This window comes from Dysidea avara, chromosome 11 (assembly GCF_963678975.1).
Source record: "Dysidea avara chromosome 11, odDysAvar1.4, whole genome shotgun sequence".
NCBI lineage: Eukaryota > Metazoa > Porifera > Demospongiae > Dictyoceratida > Dysideidae > Dysidea > Dysidea avara.
Genome location: NC_089282.1, coordinates 216,602 through 231,136, shown reverse-complemented (window position 1 = coordinate 231,136; position 14,535 = coordinate 216,602). Strand labels below are relative to the sequence as shown.

The 14,535-nt window shown below is 41.6% G+C and overlaps 3 protein-coding genes across 3 annotated transcripts; 2 read left to right on the top strand and 1 right to left on the bottom strand.

Moving 5' to 3' along the window:
* The first annotated feature begins 8 nt into the window (after nucleotides 1–8).
* LOC136239327 (disintegrin and metalloproteinase domain-containing protein 10-like) lies at nucleotides 9–685 on the top strand. The gene is made up of 2 exons (XM_066030060.1): nucleotides 9–223; nucleotides 273–685. Exons 1-2 carry the CDS (start codon nucleotides 9–11, stop codon nucleotides 595–597), a joined length of 540 nt encoding a protein of 179 aa, XP_065886132.1. The 3' UTR covers nucleotides 598–685.
* LOC136239324 (fumarylacetoacetase-like) lies at nucleotides 680–10,917 on the top strand. Its single transcript, XM_066030058.1, has 14 exons — nucleotides 680–859; nucleotides 907–1,017; nucleotides 1,070–1,156; nucleotides 1,203–1,237; nucleotides 1,508–1,648; nucleotides 6,208–6,305; nucleotides 6,584–6,636; nucleotides 6,686–6,739; nucleotides 7,445–7,490; nucleotides 7,541–7,671; nucleotides 7,721–7,796; nucleotides 7,843–7,889; nucleotides 7,938–8,039; nucleotides 10,658–10,917. The coding sequence occupies exons 1-14, from the start codon at nucleotides 779–781 to the stop codon at nucleotides 10,847–10,849; spliced, it is 1,254 nt and encodes a 417-aa protein (XP_065886130.1). The 5' UTR covers nucleotides 680–778; the 3' UTR covers nucleotides 10,850–10,917.
* Nucleotides 10,847–14,529, bottom strand: LOC136239321 (tudor and KH domain-containing protein-like). The gene is made up of 4 exons (XM_066030055.1): nucleotides 13,369–14,529; nucleotides 12,900–13,029; nucleotides 11,459–11,663; nucleotides 10,847–11,410 (listed from the first exon to the last, which is right to left on the bottom strand). Exons 1-4 carry the CDS (start codon nucleotides 14,273–14,275, stop codon nucleotides 10,955–10,957), a joined length of 1,698 nt encoding a protein of 565 aa, XP_065886127.1. The 5' UTR covers nucleotides 14,276–14,529; the 3' UTR covers nucleotides 10,847–10,954.
* Nucleotides 14,530–14,535: the final 6 nt, after the last annotated feature.

Below are 14,535 nucleotides of genomic sequence, written 5' to 3'. Positions count from 1 at the left end.
TTACTGGAATGAATTTCACCTGTCCCACCCCAGCCTCACGTGATCGACCTTGTGATAGCAACAGAAGTTATTGTGAAAATGGAACTTGTACTGGATCTTACTGTATAGCTCTTGGTCTGGAGGGCTGTGAGTGCTCTGCAAAAGACGAGAAATGTAGTGTGTGTTGCTATGTCAATGGAACTTGTACATCCACTACTGTTTTGGCTAACTTGCCACAATACGCGTAAGCTCTGTTTACCAGGTGTGTTGTTGTCATAGTATTGTTGTTACAGTACACTACTACCCGATGATGGCCTGACCACGGCCCCTGGAGGAGTGTGTAATGATAATGAAGGGTATTGTGATTTCCTTGGTAACTGTCGACCAACAGCCTCAGAGGGGGCATTATCAAGACTAGCTGGTGCCTTATTTGGTAGTGACGCAGTGGACACTGTGATAGAATGGGTGGAGGATATGTGGTGGGCTGTACTGCTGATTGCCCTCGGGGTATTGCTCTTCCTGTTTGCTATTGTCTTCTTTGTACAACTGATACTGCCCACTCCTGCACATGTTAAGGCCAGGAAAGAGAGACAGAAACAAGCTAAAGGACGTTCTTAGTTATGTGCACATTCTAAACTAAGTCTTTGTGGTAGTAATATATTCAGCACTTAACTACATGTAATTGTAAAAGTTTTTATATACTGAAGCCGGAAGTACACCGCCTACTAAGAAGTGCGCGTTAAATACGTCAGTGTTGCACGCTTAAGTCCGAACTAGTCACCGTGAATACCGCTACAAGATGTCATTTGTGCAGGTTCCAGCAGACAGTGACTTTCCTTTACAAAACTTGCCCTATGGCGTGTTCTCTACCAGAAATGAGGTATACTTTATTGTCACGTGATTGATTCAAAGTTATGTCTCGCTTAGCCACGCCCTCGTATTGGTGTTGCTATTGGGAACCACATTCTGGACCTGTCTAAAGTGACCCACCTCTTCACTGGTCCGCAACTTTTAGCGAATCAGGATGCTTTAAAATCCGTATGTTATGCAACATCACGTGATAGAAATGGCACACCTCCCGTTACCATAGGAAACACTAAACAAATTCATGTCACTTGGTCGTCCAGCATGGAAGGAGGCCAGGGAAACCATACGACACATCCTCTCAGCCCAAGAGGTATGGCTAAATGTTGCCATAGTTACATGTAGATGTTCCGCTATAGGCAGTGTTACGAGATGACAAGGAATTACAATCAAGGTGTATATGTACTGCAACTAATTGTTGCAAGGTCCAATTTTTAAATAGACTCCAGCAATTGCTAAGTCTGACAAATAGTTTCTCCGTAGTTCTACATATCTCTGCATTGTTATGAAAACTTAACAAAACTATCGTGTTTACTTGAATTTCAGTCCGCCAGCAGAGATTTTTACAATGATTCACAAATTACACAAAAAATTGGATCTTGCACAAACAACCTGCTGTACAGTAGATATGTCCATATATGGTAATCAAGATGTACTATTTTAGGTGTCTGGTCCTACAATCGGATGCTGTGATGCACCTCCCAGCTGCAATAGGCAACTATACTGACTTCTACTCTTCCATAGATCACGCTCGTAACGTTGGAACAATGTTCCGAGGACCAGAGAATGCTCTGATGCCAAACTGGTGAGGTTGCCATGGAAGTAAATCTTTTATTGTCTGGTAATTGATGTCAGTGTAACCAAATATGGTATTGATTTGGGATATCTTTTTGCCTCATTAACAATAAGTATGGATAATGTTATTAGCCAGGAAAGTGATTGTGTTGGAGTAGGTTTGTGAGGGTTCTGGGACACATATGGCAAGGAACTGAATAGGTCAAGGGACTGAATAGGTCAAGGGACTGAACAGGTCAAGGGACTGAATAGATCAAGGGACTGAACAGGTCAAGGCACTGAATAGGTCAAGGGACTGAATAGGTCAAGGGACTGAATAGGTCAAGGGACTGAACAGGTTTTTGTTGCTGGATGCAACACAAAACACCCCCACTCCATAATAAAGACAAAGTGGCTTATTGCATGGACTACCTTGCAGCAAAGGCCATTACAGAAATGTGAGATAACTAGATGTCCACCAGTATATCTTCAGGTGTCCCTTGTTTCATTGTATTTTATTTCTTTGATCCCTACTCCTGTGTAAAATTTCATACACATGTGCTTGATAATCTGGGGATCACAGAGTGACAAAGTGTTCATAAGACTCTTTTTCTCCTCTGCTCATGTACAAGATTGGACTGTGTTGTAGTGTCAAATTTGGAGAAAGGGAGACAATCTTAGGTGGTACCATCTTGCCAGGATTCCCTTGGTCTGGCTTTTCAGAAGGACGTATAGAGGGTCACCTTGGTAAACTTGAAGAGCATATACCAGGGTAGAACCCTCTAATTCAGTTGGAGCATACTTCACCTCTGCACTATTAGTCACCTTACTGACATATTCTCACATTATCTGGCACCTCCTGCTCTAAAACTATACCAAATCTGGCATTTGTCCACTAAAAAACTCTTTCTCCTTATTAGGAGGGTGTAAAACGGGAGCTGTAACTAAGATGTGCTTGATCTTTTCAAAGGCTTTGTCACTCTCACTCCACACAATTTCCTTCCCTTCTTTCTGAGTCAAACTTGTCAATGGCCTGCAAATGGTTGCCATGTTGCGGACGTGCCTTCTGTGAAAATTTACTAAGCCCAAGAAAGTCCATACCTCCTTGACAGACTGACGCTTTGACAGCAACTATCTTAGACTCATTTGGCTTGACCCCATCAATAGTCAATGCGTGACTCAAGTAGTACACTTGGTTTGTAGCAAACTTACACTTCTCAGGTTTAAGACATAAACCTGCACCCTAAAGCTCATTCCACATGGATCAGGTGTCCCTCAATGCTACAGGAAGCAATATCAAGATAGACAAACACATAAGCCCACTATGGTCCTGAAAACAATTGGGACATCAATCTTTTAAATGTTGCTGGGGCATTAGTTAGACCGAATGGCATTTATCTGTATTGATAAAGCATGTAACCTGATCCCCTAGACAGGAGAACACTAGGTTGGGTGTGTCCAACCCTATCAGCAAGCTCGTCAATCCAAGGTATCAGAAAGCGATCAGGAATGGTGTCCTTATAAGTCCTCCCTCACTAGGACTAATGGTGAGGCATAGGGACTATTACTTGGCTCTGTGCACCCCAAATTCATCAAATTCTGCATTTCTGCTTCCAATTTTTGTCGCAAAGCATAGGGCCACCTATGTGGAAGAGCCTTGGCAGGTGCAGAACTATGCTGTGTGTGGCTAGGTTAGTCTCCCCAAGCTCATAATCTGTGAGAGCAAATACTTCATTATGGGTCAACAGTAACTCCTCCAAGTGGTGTCTCTCTTGAGGGGACAAGTGGTGTCTCTCTTGAGGGGATAAGTGGTCTCCTAATACCAACTGCTTTCGAAGCTCTTCACGCCTTAGTTGTTATCTCAGGACTTTCAGTCTCACATAGCCGAACTTGAGTATCAAACTCTTGGGTCATCTTGGGCAACAACACAACTTTGCAGAGATCCCTCTGACAACTGAGTGCCTCTGTGCCCCAGTTGTTCAGCTTTTGCTTCTCACATTCACTCTACAAGATCATATGCCTGACCTGCCAAGATACTCTCTACTGGGGTGATATTCCCCACCATCAGGACTACTCTCCTGTACACTAGACTGTTCCACTTTGACCTTAACCCACCGTGACTTGTCAGGTGCCAACTGAGCTCCTCACTGAGCAGCACATATACTCACCTGTGTTCTTCATTAACTCAACTGGGTTAATAGGGGAACTGCAGAATGTACTGTTATGCAGTTAATATTTCAGTCCATACTTCAACCACAGACCTAAGACCATCTCACAGTCATGAACCACACCTTGCCAAATTCGCTTGGATTACTCCCAACACAAAACATGTAATAACAAATCCCTGTCCCGTTTGCCCAACAATACTGTGAAGTGCTACAATGGACGCTGCTCCAAGTTCTTGACCAGATGCACCCACAGCCTCTTTCCTTCCAATTGCTTGGAGCCCATCCATTGTGTTGCTCTATCAATGATAACAATTCAGCCCTTACCTGAGACTCACTGTCCAACAAAGCCCGAGTCTTTACTCCTTCAACTTCAATATCTATCTTATATGTTGGTGCAGATAGCTTAGCTCCAACCTTCTCATCTACAGTGGCTGTACCTAAAATGATGACTGCACTTCACAGAGTGATGACTTCTTGTACTTTTCATATTAACTTGTGGGCATAGTCTTGCTATGTGACGTTTGTAACACTTAATATCCTTCATCCTCATCTCAGCAGTAGTTTTGTCAGATTCTGCTCAGATTCACCCTGACTCTTTTCCTGGGTCTTAACATTTTGGTTGCCATTGGTCTCAGTTTGTCCTTTACTGTAATATACTCTCCTCTTTGGTACAGTTTGAACATGGCGGCGTTCATGTTCAGCTACTCTGGCCTCTGCTCTCTACAAACAGTGTTTCAATGACCAGCTCCTTGGTCTCACCAACCTCTTGATTGGAACCTCATTCCAGAGAATGGAAATCAAGTTGTCATTTGATAACTGGTCTGGAGCCATTAGTTGGTAGTCCTTCATAGTGTAGCTTTCAACAAACCTTTTACTGAGTGAAAATCACCATATTGTAATTCATGACAGCCGAGGTAGGCTGTTCTTGGCTCCATATGAATCCCATAGTGACTCCTGTAACTGGCCACAATACTGTTCCACTGCGTCTTATCTTCTCTGCTTAGCGTGCGTTGCCAAATGTGCTTAGCTGCCCCACCTAAGAACCACAAAAATCATCTGGCCCTAAACTCATCAGACCACCCACAGTCTGTCGTTGCCTCACAGTAATCTGCTAACCAAACATCAAAATCTTCACTAGACTCACCAGAAAACTTTTCCACCTGGTCCTGCAACTCTTTAATGCCTGGAGATTGCTTAAACTCAGTGCTGGGGCTAGAAACTGCAGACACCACTGTAGGTTGTGTTGAAACAGAAGACATTGCTGTAGCTGAATGTAGTAAGGGAGCTACTGTTGGGGCTGATCCAGCACTCGTGGTTACTACTGGAGACGTTGCTGACACTGATGTGGGGTACAGACTAATGCATGTGAGCAGTTGTATTTGTGAACAAGGGCTGGTTGGTGGGTCCAAACTATAAGAACCTCACTGTTCCCAATAGTGACTGCTGACACTCGATAACAAATCATCTTTTGTTCTTACTCCAGAGGTTAGTTTGCTTTGATGAGACTCAAATACCAGGTTGTACGCTGGTGTTGTTACCACCAGTAAGGGCAGTAACTGAGGCAACTTACGCCTGCCATTTGTCATATTGTCAGCTACAGTTGTGTGCATGGGTGTAGTTGTTGCAGTAGTGACTGTATGCTCGAGCTTCAATTCTTAGTGCATTTTTCTTCCAGCTGGCTCTTCCCTTCTCAAACTTAAGTGTGTCTTGCTTGAAAGTTAGGAGGTCAACCTGCTGGTGCTTTTCCTCCAGCATCTGATCATGCAACCCTTTCTGTACCTTTACACTTTCAAGCGCCACACTAGAGTCCCTAGTACCTACACTTTGTACACACACAGAGTAGTGACTTGCTCACCGACTGTGTTAATACTCTGTAACATTCATGGAAGGGTCCGTCCCAATCACAAATGCTCCCACACTTCACAGAGGTCACACTGAAGTGCTTTGTCCTCTTCCTTCACCTCTTCATTGCATGTGATGAAAGCATCTTCATTCGCCATTCAGTTTAACTGCTGTGACATCTCAGTTGGGCCTTCAAAGTTATAAGTTTGTCACCAGTTGGGGAAGAGCTAGCTCAACACTCTCAATCAAGCGACCTTTGCTTAGTCATTAGAATGTGTTTTCACTCTGTTATTGTCTTAGTTTAATATTTGAACCATAAAAAGAATAAAGTCAATACAGCCATTGAACACAGTCATAAACTACATTCTCTAAGTGTTCCAACATGTTCTGAACTTTTCTTCAGTCATGTGTGACGTGTTCCTCATGATCCTTTACATGGGATTACCAGAGCCAGTCCAGCCACTACTCAATATCCACCTTGTACCATATTAGACTGGAACTTTGAATAATGACCCAGTAGAAGAATTTAATTTTGTTTTACATTGTTCCTCTTTGAATAATGTGTATCATGTGATCCTAGGCTCCACCTACCTGTTGGTTACCATGGTAGAGCATCATCTGTTGTCGTGTCTGGCACTCCTATCCGTCGGCCGAGGGGACAAACTCGACCTGATGCTGGTATGTGTCATGGTGACATAATATATGTTGAGTTGATACCTGAGAAATGACAAGTATTTGGTACTGTGAAGGCCTAGGTGAACAGCTAACTTGTTTTTTGTTTGGTTACAACACACAAGTTGGGAAGAGGGCATCAAGAGCTCATAATATTATTTATGGGGGGACTATTGACGTTACAATATACAAGTCGTAGCACTTATAAGACTTCCCGCCTTGAGATATCAGCTCAACATCAATGTACTGTAGGTGTGGTGTGTTACCATGACCCCCTCCCACAGACAAACCCCCTCAGTTTGGACCTTGTAAACTGCTGGACTTTGAACTGGAGATGGTGGGTGTGTCACTATGATGCCATTGTTGATCACATGATCCATTGTTAGGCATACTTTATTGGTCCTGGCAACCAGCTAGGTGAACCTATACCTGTTGATAAGGTCAGTAACTATGGTGATGGTCAGTAACTGTGGTGATGAGTCTGTCACTGTGGTGATTATTCATGGCCAGTCTAACAATGCCAAACTGTAATTACCTTTACAAAACATTAGCCTTGTACTTGACACGTTATATTATATGCTGGGAGGATCAAAATGTCGCCATTTCCTTATTGTACCAATTATCCACATAACTGTACTGTATGAGTCATACTGTGCAGCTGTGCAGCATGTTTAAGCCGCCATACAGCTTTGTTATTAAAGCTTTACAGTGACAAGCACTGAAGGTCTGAGCATGTTTAAGCCGTGCAACACGGTTATATCAAATTCAAAGCACTTTTACTTATTTAACTAATCACTTGCATGTTTACAAGTACCATATACTCAATTCTGAGTCCTGTACATTACAAATAAATAATAAATAAATTATAAGGAATGTTGTAAAACAACCCCACTTATACGATTGATTAGTAATACACAATCCAGTCAGACAGGACTGCCAAACACAAACTTGTGTTTCTAGTCAAGTGCTGATTTCAGCATTTGGAACTGGCAACTTTCAATAGCAGTTCTTGCAAAGTAGTACCATCAGATGAAGCAATTTTTTATTGCAAAATAATCACAGAACACTCTTATTGTAACATCTTCAACCCTGTACAATTAATGATTTTTCATGCATATTGTGTTTATTGGTTGCCATGACTACAGGCTTGTGATCACATATTTGGTCTGGTGATCATGAATGACTGGAGTGGTGAGTAGTAACCACGGTAACTATCTGATCACATGATCCCATGTATACAGCTAGGGACATACAGAAATGGGAGTATCAACCATTAGGACCATTTCTTGCTAAGAACTTTGGTACTACGATATCACCATGGGTGGTCACCATGGATGCACTGGAGCCATTTATCATTGACAACTGTAAACAAGTTAGTATTGTTTTCATTGGCTAGTTCTGTATACATGTTGTTTCCATAGGAACTAACACCATTACCATATTTGGTTCACAATTATCCCTTCACGTTTAATATTGAGTTGAAAGTTGGTATCCAAGGTATTTACTGTTACCATGGTAATGTAGTTACTATGGTTACATATAGCGGACAATATGGCCACACCCACTACAGTTTGTACATCAAACATGAAGGTGTGTCCCTGTTCTCATGGTTACTAATAAAACGTCATGTCCACACAGAACCTCTACTGGACATTAGCTCAACAGTTAGCTCATCACTCCATCACTGGGTGTAATATGACGACTGGTGACCTACTGGCTACTGGAACTATTAGTGGACAGGTATGACCTCCTAACAGTGGATATAACCCTTTTTGATTACACTACCAAATATGGTACCAGGTGTTAAGGGTTGTTTATTAGTTAGGAAAGTAATGTGTTGCGTTGAGAAGGTTTGTAAGGTGACACTCATGACATGGGTATACAATTTGTCCTTTAGATTGTTCTGAGTTTTGAGATCACATGATCCACCTCTGCCTCTTACACTGTAAAGTTTCCTGGGAAACGATGAAATGAAATGACCTGGGCCATGAGAATTCCATTTGAAAGTAAACCAAATCCCAGTCAATCACTAAAGAATAAGGGAATTACCCCACATGTTATTAGGTAACACTAAGGAACAAGTTGCTGTAAACCTTCAGTGCTGGACAATGTAAAGCCGTAGTAGTAATAATTATTCATTTTTCCAGTTCCATTTTAATAAAAGCCAAAGGGATGGTCAACTAAAGTTTCAGCCTAGAAACTACAAAGCAGTAACAACAGAAAGATCAATTTGTACAGTGATAATATCTAATATGTAAACTACAGATGCTTAATAAATACTTACATCATAACGTTCCCCATAAACAGGCGAATCCATTGTTGAGGTATGTTATATCGTAATACTACATCAAGGCAAAGGTGTGGTCTTACTATGATCAGGGTGAAGGTGTGGTCTTACTACGATCAGGGTGAAGGTGTGGCCTTACTACGATCAGGGTGAAGGTGTGGTCTTACTACGATCAGGGTGAAGGTGTGGTCTTACTACGATCAGGGTGAAGGTGTGGTCTTACTACGATCAGGGGGAAGGTGTGGTCTTACTACGATCAGGATCAAGGTGTGGTCTTACTACAATCAGGATCAAGGTGTGGTCTTACTACAATCAGGGGGAAGGTGTGGTCTTACTACGATCAGGGTGAAGGTGTGGTCTTACTACGATCAGGGTCAAGGTGTGGTCTTACTACGATCAGGGTCAAGGTGTGGTCTTACTACAATCAGGGGGAAGGTGTGGTCTTACTACGATCAGGATCAAGGTGTGGTCTTACTACAATCAGGGGGAAGGTGTGGTCTTACTACAATCAGGGGGAAGGTGTGGTCTTACTACGATCAGGGTGAAGGTGTGGTCTTGCTACAATCAGGGGGAAGGTGTGACCTTACTACGATCAGGGTCAAGGTGTGTGGTCTTACTATGATCAGGGTCAAGGTGTGGTCTTACTACAATCAGGGGGAAGGTGTGACCTTACTACGATCAGGGTCAAGGTGTGTGGTCTTACTATGATCAGGGTCAAGGTGTGGTCTTACTATGATCAGGGTCAAGGTGTGATCTTACTACGATCAGGGTGAAGGTGTGGTAGATAAATGCCATTATAAAATACATTAGGTAAAACACATGCTACAAAAAAAAATTAATATTACGCACATTGTTAATCACCTCAGTAAAGACTTGTAATACACCACTGGATTTCACCTCTCCATGAAGAGTAAAAATGTCTTTGTTTCATTTCTGTACCACAAAGCAAATGCGAGTTACATGTTTGTTTACATTGCAGTATAATGTCCCTGTTTCAACCTTTTTACTTGATAGCATGCTGGATATAGTCCGAAAATATACCTTGGTGAATGTCCCAGAACAGGTCCCAACCCCACACGTTTGTGATCAATTGAATAAGAGCTTGTAACGTACAGTCACTGCACAAATCGATTGTTTTGCTCCTCTTGTTGTCTACTGCTATAACTCCAAAGTTACTCAGTGAAGTATTCAGGGGTCCAGAAATTTTAACTTGTGGGTGTGCAGGTGTGCAGCAACATCACCTTGGATTAAGAGAGAGCGAGGGTGTGCTTTGAAAAGATCATTTCAACATATTCTAATAGAACAGTCAAAACTACTCTTATAGAACATTCATAGCAGAATTACAAAAACAGTTTTTTTTCCCAATTTTAATACTACATTGTCTGTCCAGCCATATTAGGATGACAACCAAGCATGTATATTGAAAATATATCGTTTATACCATCTAAGCCTGCGTCAAATATGCCAGCATAATAGGCTGGAGTGCTATGCAATCATAATGTTAGCTTATTAGGTGGATATTTCAGCTAAGCTTAATTCCATGAAAATAGATCAATACTCTCTAATAGAGCAGTCAGTGGAAACTGCAAAACAGCTCCTTAGTCACTTTTGTAGTGAAATACTCTAATAGAGCATTCACTGTTTAAGGTGTTCCAAGATAGATTTGTCATTACTCACTAAAGTTTAGTCCCTCAAAATTTCAACAATACACTATTTTAGTGTTTAAAATCTTCCAGCAGTTGGGGGCTTCACCCCCAGATCCCTACACCTATAACTCATACCTCTGGATACTCCCCCTGGTATTCACCAGATAAAGCTGAAACTTTAACAGTTCGTTGCTTTTTTTCCTGTAGACAACAAAGAAGTCGTGAAATGTTCCAAGGATAATGTGTTAATCCTGGTATTTGAGTAATTATAGTGTTGACTTAATAAGATGATTAACTGTGTGGGCAGTTGGATACTGTAAACATCCATACCACCAACAAAATAATTTTGTTGGGTAAAATTTGACCGTCACAAACTTTACATAATATTTTATTAGATGTTTCCTATGATTTATACTTCCTTGTAGACACCAGACTCTTACGGATCAATGTTGGAGTTGTCATGGCGAGGGAGTAAGCCGGTTGCTATTGGAAATGGTGACACTAGGAAGTTTATTCGAGATGGAGACAATGTTGTCATGACAGCATGTTGTCATGGTGATGGTTACAAGATTGGATTTGGACAATGTGCTGGAAAGATTCTGCCTGCTTTGCAGTAACCATGGAAACTAGTTAACAATTTTAGTGTGTAATTTGTTAAGTGCATCATAACAATTGTGTATCATAATCACCTTAGTTACGGGATATAGTTATTATGGGATACATCATACACTGGGGGTGTGTAGTGTCCATGAAGTACTTGTGACCACACCTCCTTCCTCATACTCTACCATCACATGATCACCGTCGTCACTGTCTGATGATTCAAATGTTATGTTGACTGCTTGTACTTCGTACCCTTGATCACCTTGACCATTCTCTTGATGGACACGCACAACCTCGTTTTGGTCAACTTGTCCATTACGTTGATCTTCATTTTGAGTGTTAAGAAACTTGAGATGTGTGACCTCATTTGAACCAGCCTGTTGATCTTGACCATCATCTTGAAGTCTTAGTTGATCATCCTGACCAGTATGCTGATCATCAAGATGATTTAGAGCATTTTCCATGTCAGACTCCAATTGAGACACTTGCTCCACGGTGATAGGTTCCTCACATACCAGTTGATCCTGGTCTGGTGACTGGATTAACCGGTTCAGCTCACATGACATACTAACATCCTGTTGTCAAGGTGAATTATAACAACACACAACAGTAGCCACACCCACCTGGTCCCCACTAGTATTCACTATGGTAACCAGTGGGGGTTTACTGGAGTAGTCTAACACCTTCACCATGACAGGGTCCCATTTAGCGCACATTGTAACCTCCTCTATTAGTTGTATGGCTTCACTGCTCCACCCACCTGCAGGCATAGCCACACCCCCAAGTTCACACTCAGTAGCTTGTATCGGTAAGGTGCAGAACTGAGGACTAGAGTAACAACCAGTCAACATGTCTTGTGGATATTAAGGCCAAACCCAGCAGGTCAGGGGCTCTCCTATTAGGCTACATTTGACTACTGTTCTATTAGTAGAGTACTAGTAAAAATAATTAATTTTAAAATGAAGTAGGGATCCAAGCGATAAATAGTAGTGAAACAAGAGATGAATGATGGTATTACAGCATAGTTTGGTGGAAACTCCTACATTAGCATGTTATAACAATCATTTTGTCCAATGCCAAAGTGGGGATTTTCACACCGAGCTATGTTGTAATACCATCCTTCATTTCTTACTATTTATTGCTTGGATTCCTAATGTGACTGTTCTATTAGGGTGAATGCTGTATTAGAGTACTCGAGCCTCACCTACCAGGGGGTATGCCACTATTTTATATTTTGTAGCAGTACGAATACAGCTAGGCCAATAATAATGGGGTGTGTCATCGTGATCAAGTAAATAGATTATTAAGAGGTGTGGTTTCCACGCTTGATTGTTATTAATCAACCAAGACCGTTAATGGGTACGGCCACTGAACCTATTGTGAAGTTATCTACAGGATGTAAGGTGCTTAAATAGTTTGCAGCATCTAAAAATGTGCTGCTCAAGGGAAGTGTTGATAATTATTACCTTAACATGGCTTCATTGCATGTAGACCATAGATAAAAGGAAAGACAAGGTGCAGAGGGCACACACCCCAAAAGGCACATCCCACTGGTGAGTTTGTTATTGTGGTATAAAGTGGTGGCCATATACTGCTTTATTTGGCCTCCAGCCTTGTGACTGTGGTCAGGCAGGCTGACCGGCAGGCAGATGAAAATTCGACTTCGGTGATTCTTTTAAAATTCTATATCTGGCTGCCTGTAAGTGTTTTCTTGCTGTATTTGATGTTACGTATTTGATGTTACGTTATGTTAAGGTGATTTTTGTCGTGTATGATGTTTCTAGGATGATTTTTAAAGGCGGCATGCATCATTTTTTGGGGGATCTCTACTTCAGTATATACTATATATGACTGTTGTGTTAGAGTATCTCCAAATGGTGGAGCTAAGCGTCCTCTGAAATTAAGCCATTCACCCTCGTCCCTTTGTTAACTACACTATTGACTACTAGTATAATATACAGCCATCTTAGTGGTCTTTTAATGGATCATATGATTTTTGTTTCTGTAATAAATATACCTGATACACAGAATTAATTTGACATGGTCTTGATATTGCTAACTTACAACAGCACCTTCAGAGCTCCTATCGGATGCCACTCACTGTCCCCATAATCGACAAAGAGTAAATGTACGGTAGTTGACTTGATTGCCACCACTTGTGCTCTGTACCATTGTCCATCCACCGTGAAAGGCGCTATGGGTAGCACCACAATGTTACCATGGTAGCCTGTACAATGAACCTCTATAATCCAACACTTAGCCACTACCAGATTAGTAATGAAGGTAAAGCAAAATGGCACTCCATTACCCGAGCATTAACACAAAATGGCCCCACACACCTCATGACTTCCGCTCCATTTCTCTCAGCACTAGTTCAGTATTGTGGCTAATACATTTTAAACTTTAAGCAATTGGCCCAGTAGGTGTGTGGGTTGGGTTAGTTTGGCTCACACTATAAATAACTTGTCTTACTTGCATAGTAAAAGTGTCATGTGGTGTTGGATTATAAAGGTGTAATTGTTTGAAGACTAACCGGCACAAAAGCTACCAATCATAGGATCCATCAATTGCTGATCAGTGACAGCCATCTTGGAGTACAAGTCTGTCATGCCATCACATAGGTTGTTAAGGGCATCAGCACCTTCACTGATTGGTTGTATCCAGATGTGACCACGTTGGGTCACATGACTCACTACAGCTGGGAAGAAGTCACTACAATGAGGTAGTGTGGAGGGTACCAAATGAGTGATGTTTGGTTGATGATGTTTAACATGTCCACTCTTCTGTGGTCGATGTTCACCATATTTCTTGTTGCCATCATCTCTTAACTTCTTGTTCAAATGGCTCCGATGAAGTGCTGCCTGTGACTCAGCTAATGACTGTTCTACTAACGCTACACCTCTTGTCACTTGGTCATTGTTACCTGTTATAGTACATGATCTTGTTGCACCACTACCTCTATCAACACTAATACGTGCTCCACTCTCCTTCTGCATAGCAACAATGTTGGAGCCTTGTTTACCAATCAGCCGACCAATAGCATGGCTTGGTATTACCAGTTCAACTCGTTTGACTTGTTTCTTTTCATTTTTCTCTTTAACCACCATTTGAATGGCTTCTATTGCCTTTTCCACACACTCTAGTTGACCAGTAACCATGGCAACCTTTCCATCGCTGACTTCTCGGAAACGTATTTTAGTATTTGTTTGAGTTTCCAATTCCTTCACCTTGCTGCCTTGACGACCAATTACAAATCCTACCATTTGACTAGCAATGGAAATTTCTTTAGTGACGTCACCACTTCTGCTAGCCGCATCTTTAGAAAGCGGCGCCCGTAAACTAGCTTTATGGCGATATCTCCACAACCAGATTAGCAAAGTAAACAGCGAGGCTGGGACGAGCAACAGCAAAACTTTTCTGTTGTTTGTAATAATACCCATCACGCTGTAATAATATCGGACACTATCATACACGGAATATTCCGGAATTAAACACGCGGAATGGTTTTGCACAAACTTCGCTACTGCAACATCAAGCGAAATGTACGCAACATAATATCTTAGTAGAACTAGTGTCAACTGAACAATCGATCCATTACAAACAACTAGTGACCGCAGCTAACAACGTGATTACCAATGTTTATTAAATAATGGCTAATGATTAAACCAATTTATCTTTATCGCGACCAATTAATTTCTTG

Coding starts and splice junctions, on each gene's coding strand:
- LOC136239327 (XM_066030060.1), top strand. CDS start 9: ATGAATTTCACCTGTCCCACCCCAGCCTCACGTGATCGACCTTGTGAT. Junction 224..272: donor GCTAACTTGCCACAATACGC/GTAAGCTCTGTT, acceptor TTGTTGTTACAG/TACACTACTACCCGATGATG.
- LOC136239324 (XM_066030058.1), top strand. CDS start 779: ATGTCATTTGTGCAGGTTCCAGCAGACAGTGACTTTCCTTTACAAAAC. Junction 1,018..1,069: donor ATCAGGATGCTTTAAAATCC/GTATGTTATGCA, acceptor CCGTTACCATAG/GAAACACTAAACAAATTCAT. Junction 7,797..7,842: donor GTTGAAAGTTGGTATCCAAG/GTATTTACTGTT, acceptor GGTTACATATAG/CGGACAATATGGCCACACCC.
- LOC136239321 (XM_066030055.1), bottom strand. CDS start 14,275: ATGGGTATTATTACAAACAACAGAAAAGTTTTGCTGTTGCTCGTCCCA. Junction 13,030..13,368: donor GATTGGTAGCTTTTGTGCCG/GTTAGTCTTCAA, acceptor TGCTACCCATAG/CGCCTTTCACGGTGGATGGA. Junction 11,411..11,458: donor TGAATACTAGTGGGGACCAG/GTGGGTGTGGCT, acceptor CCTTGACAACAG/GATGTTAGTATGTCATGTGA.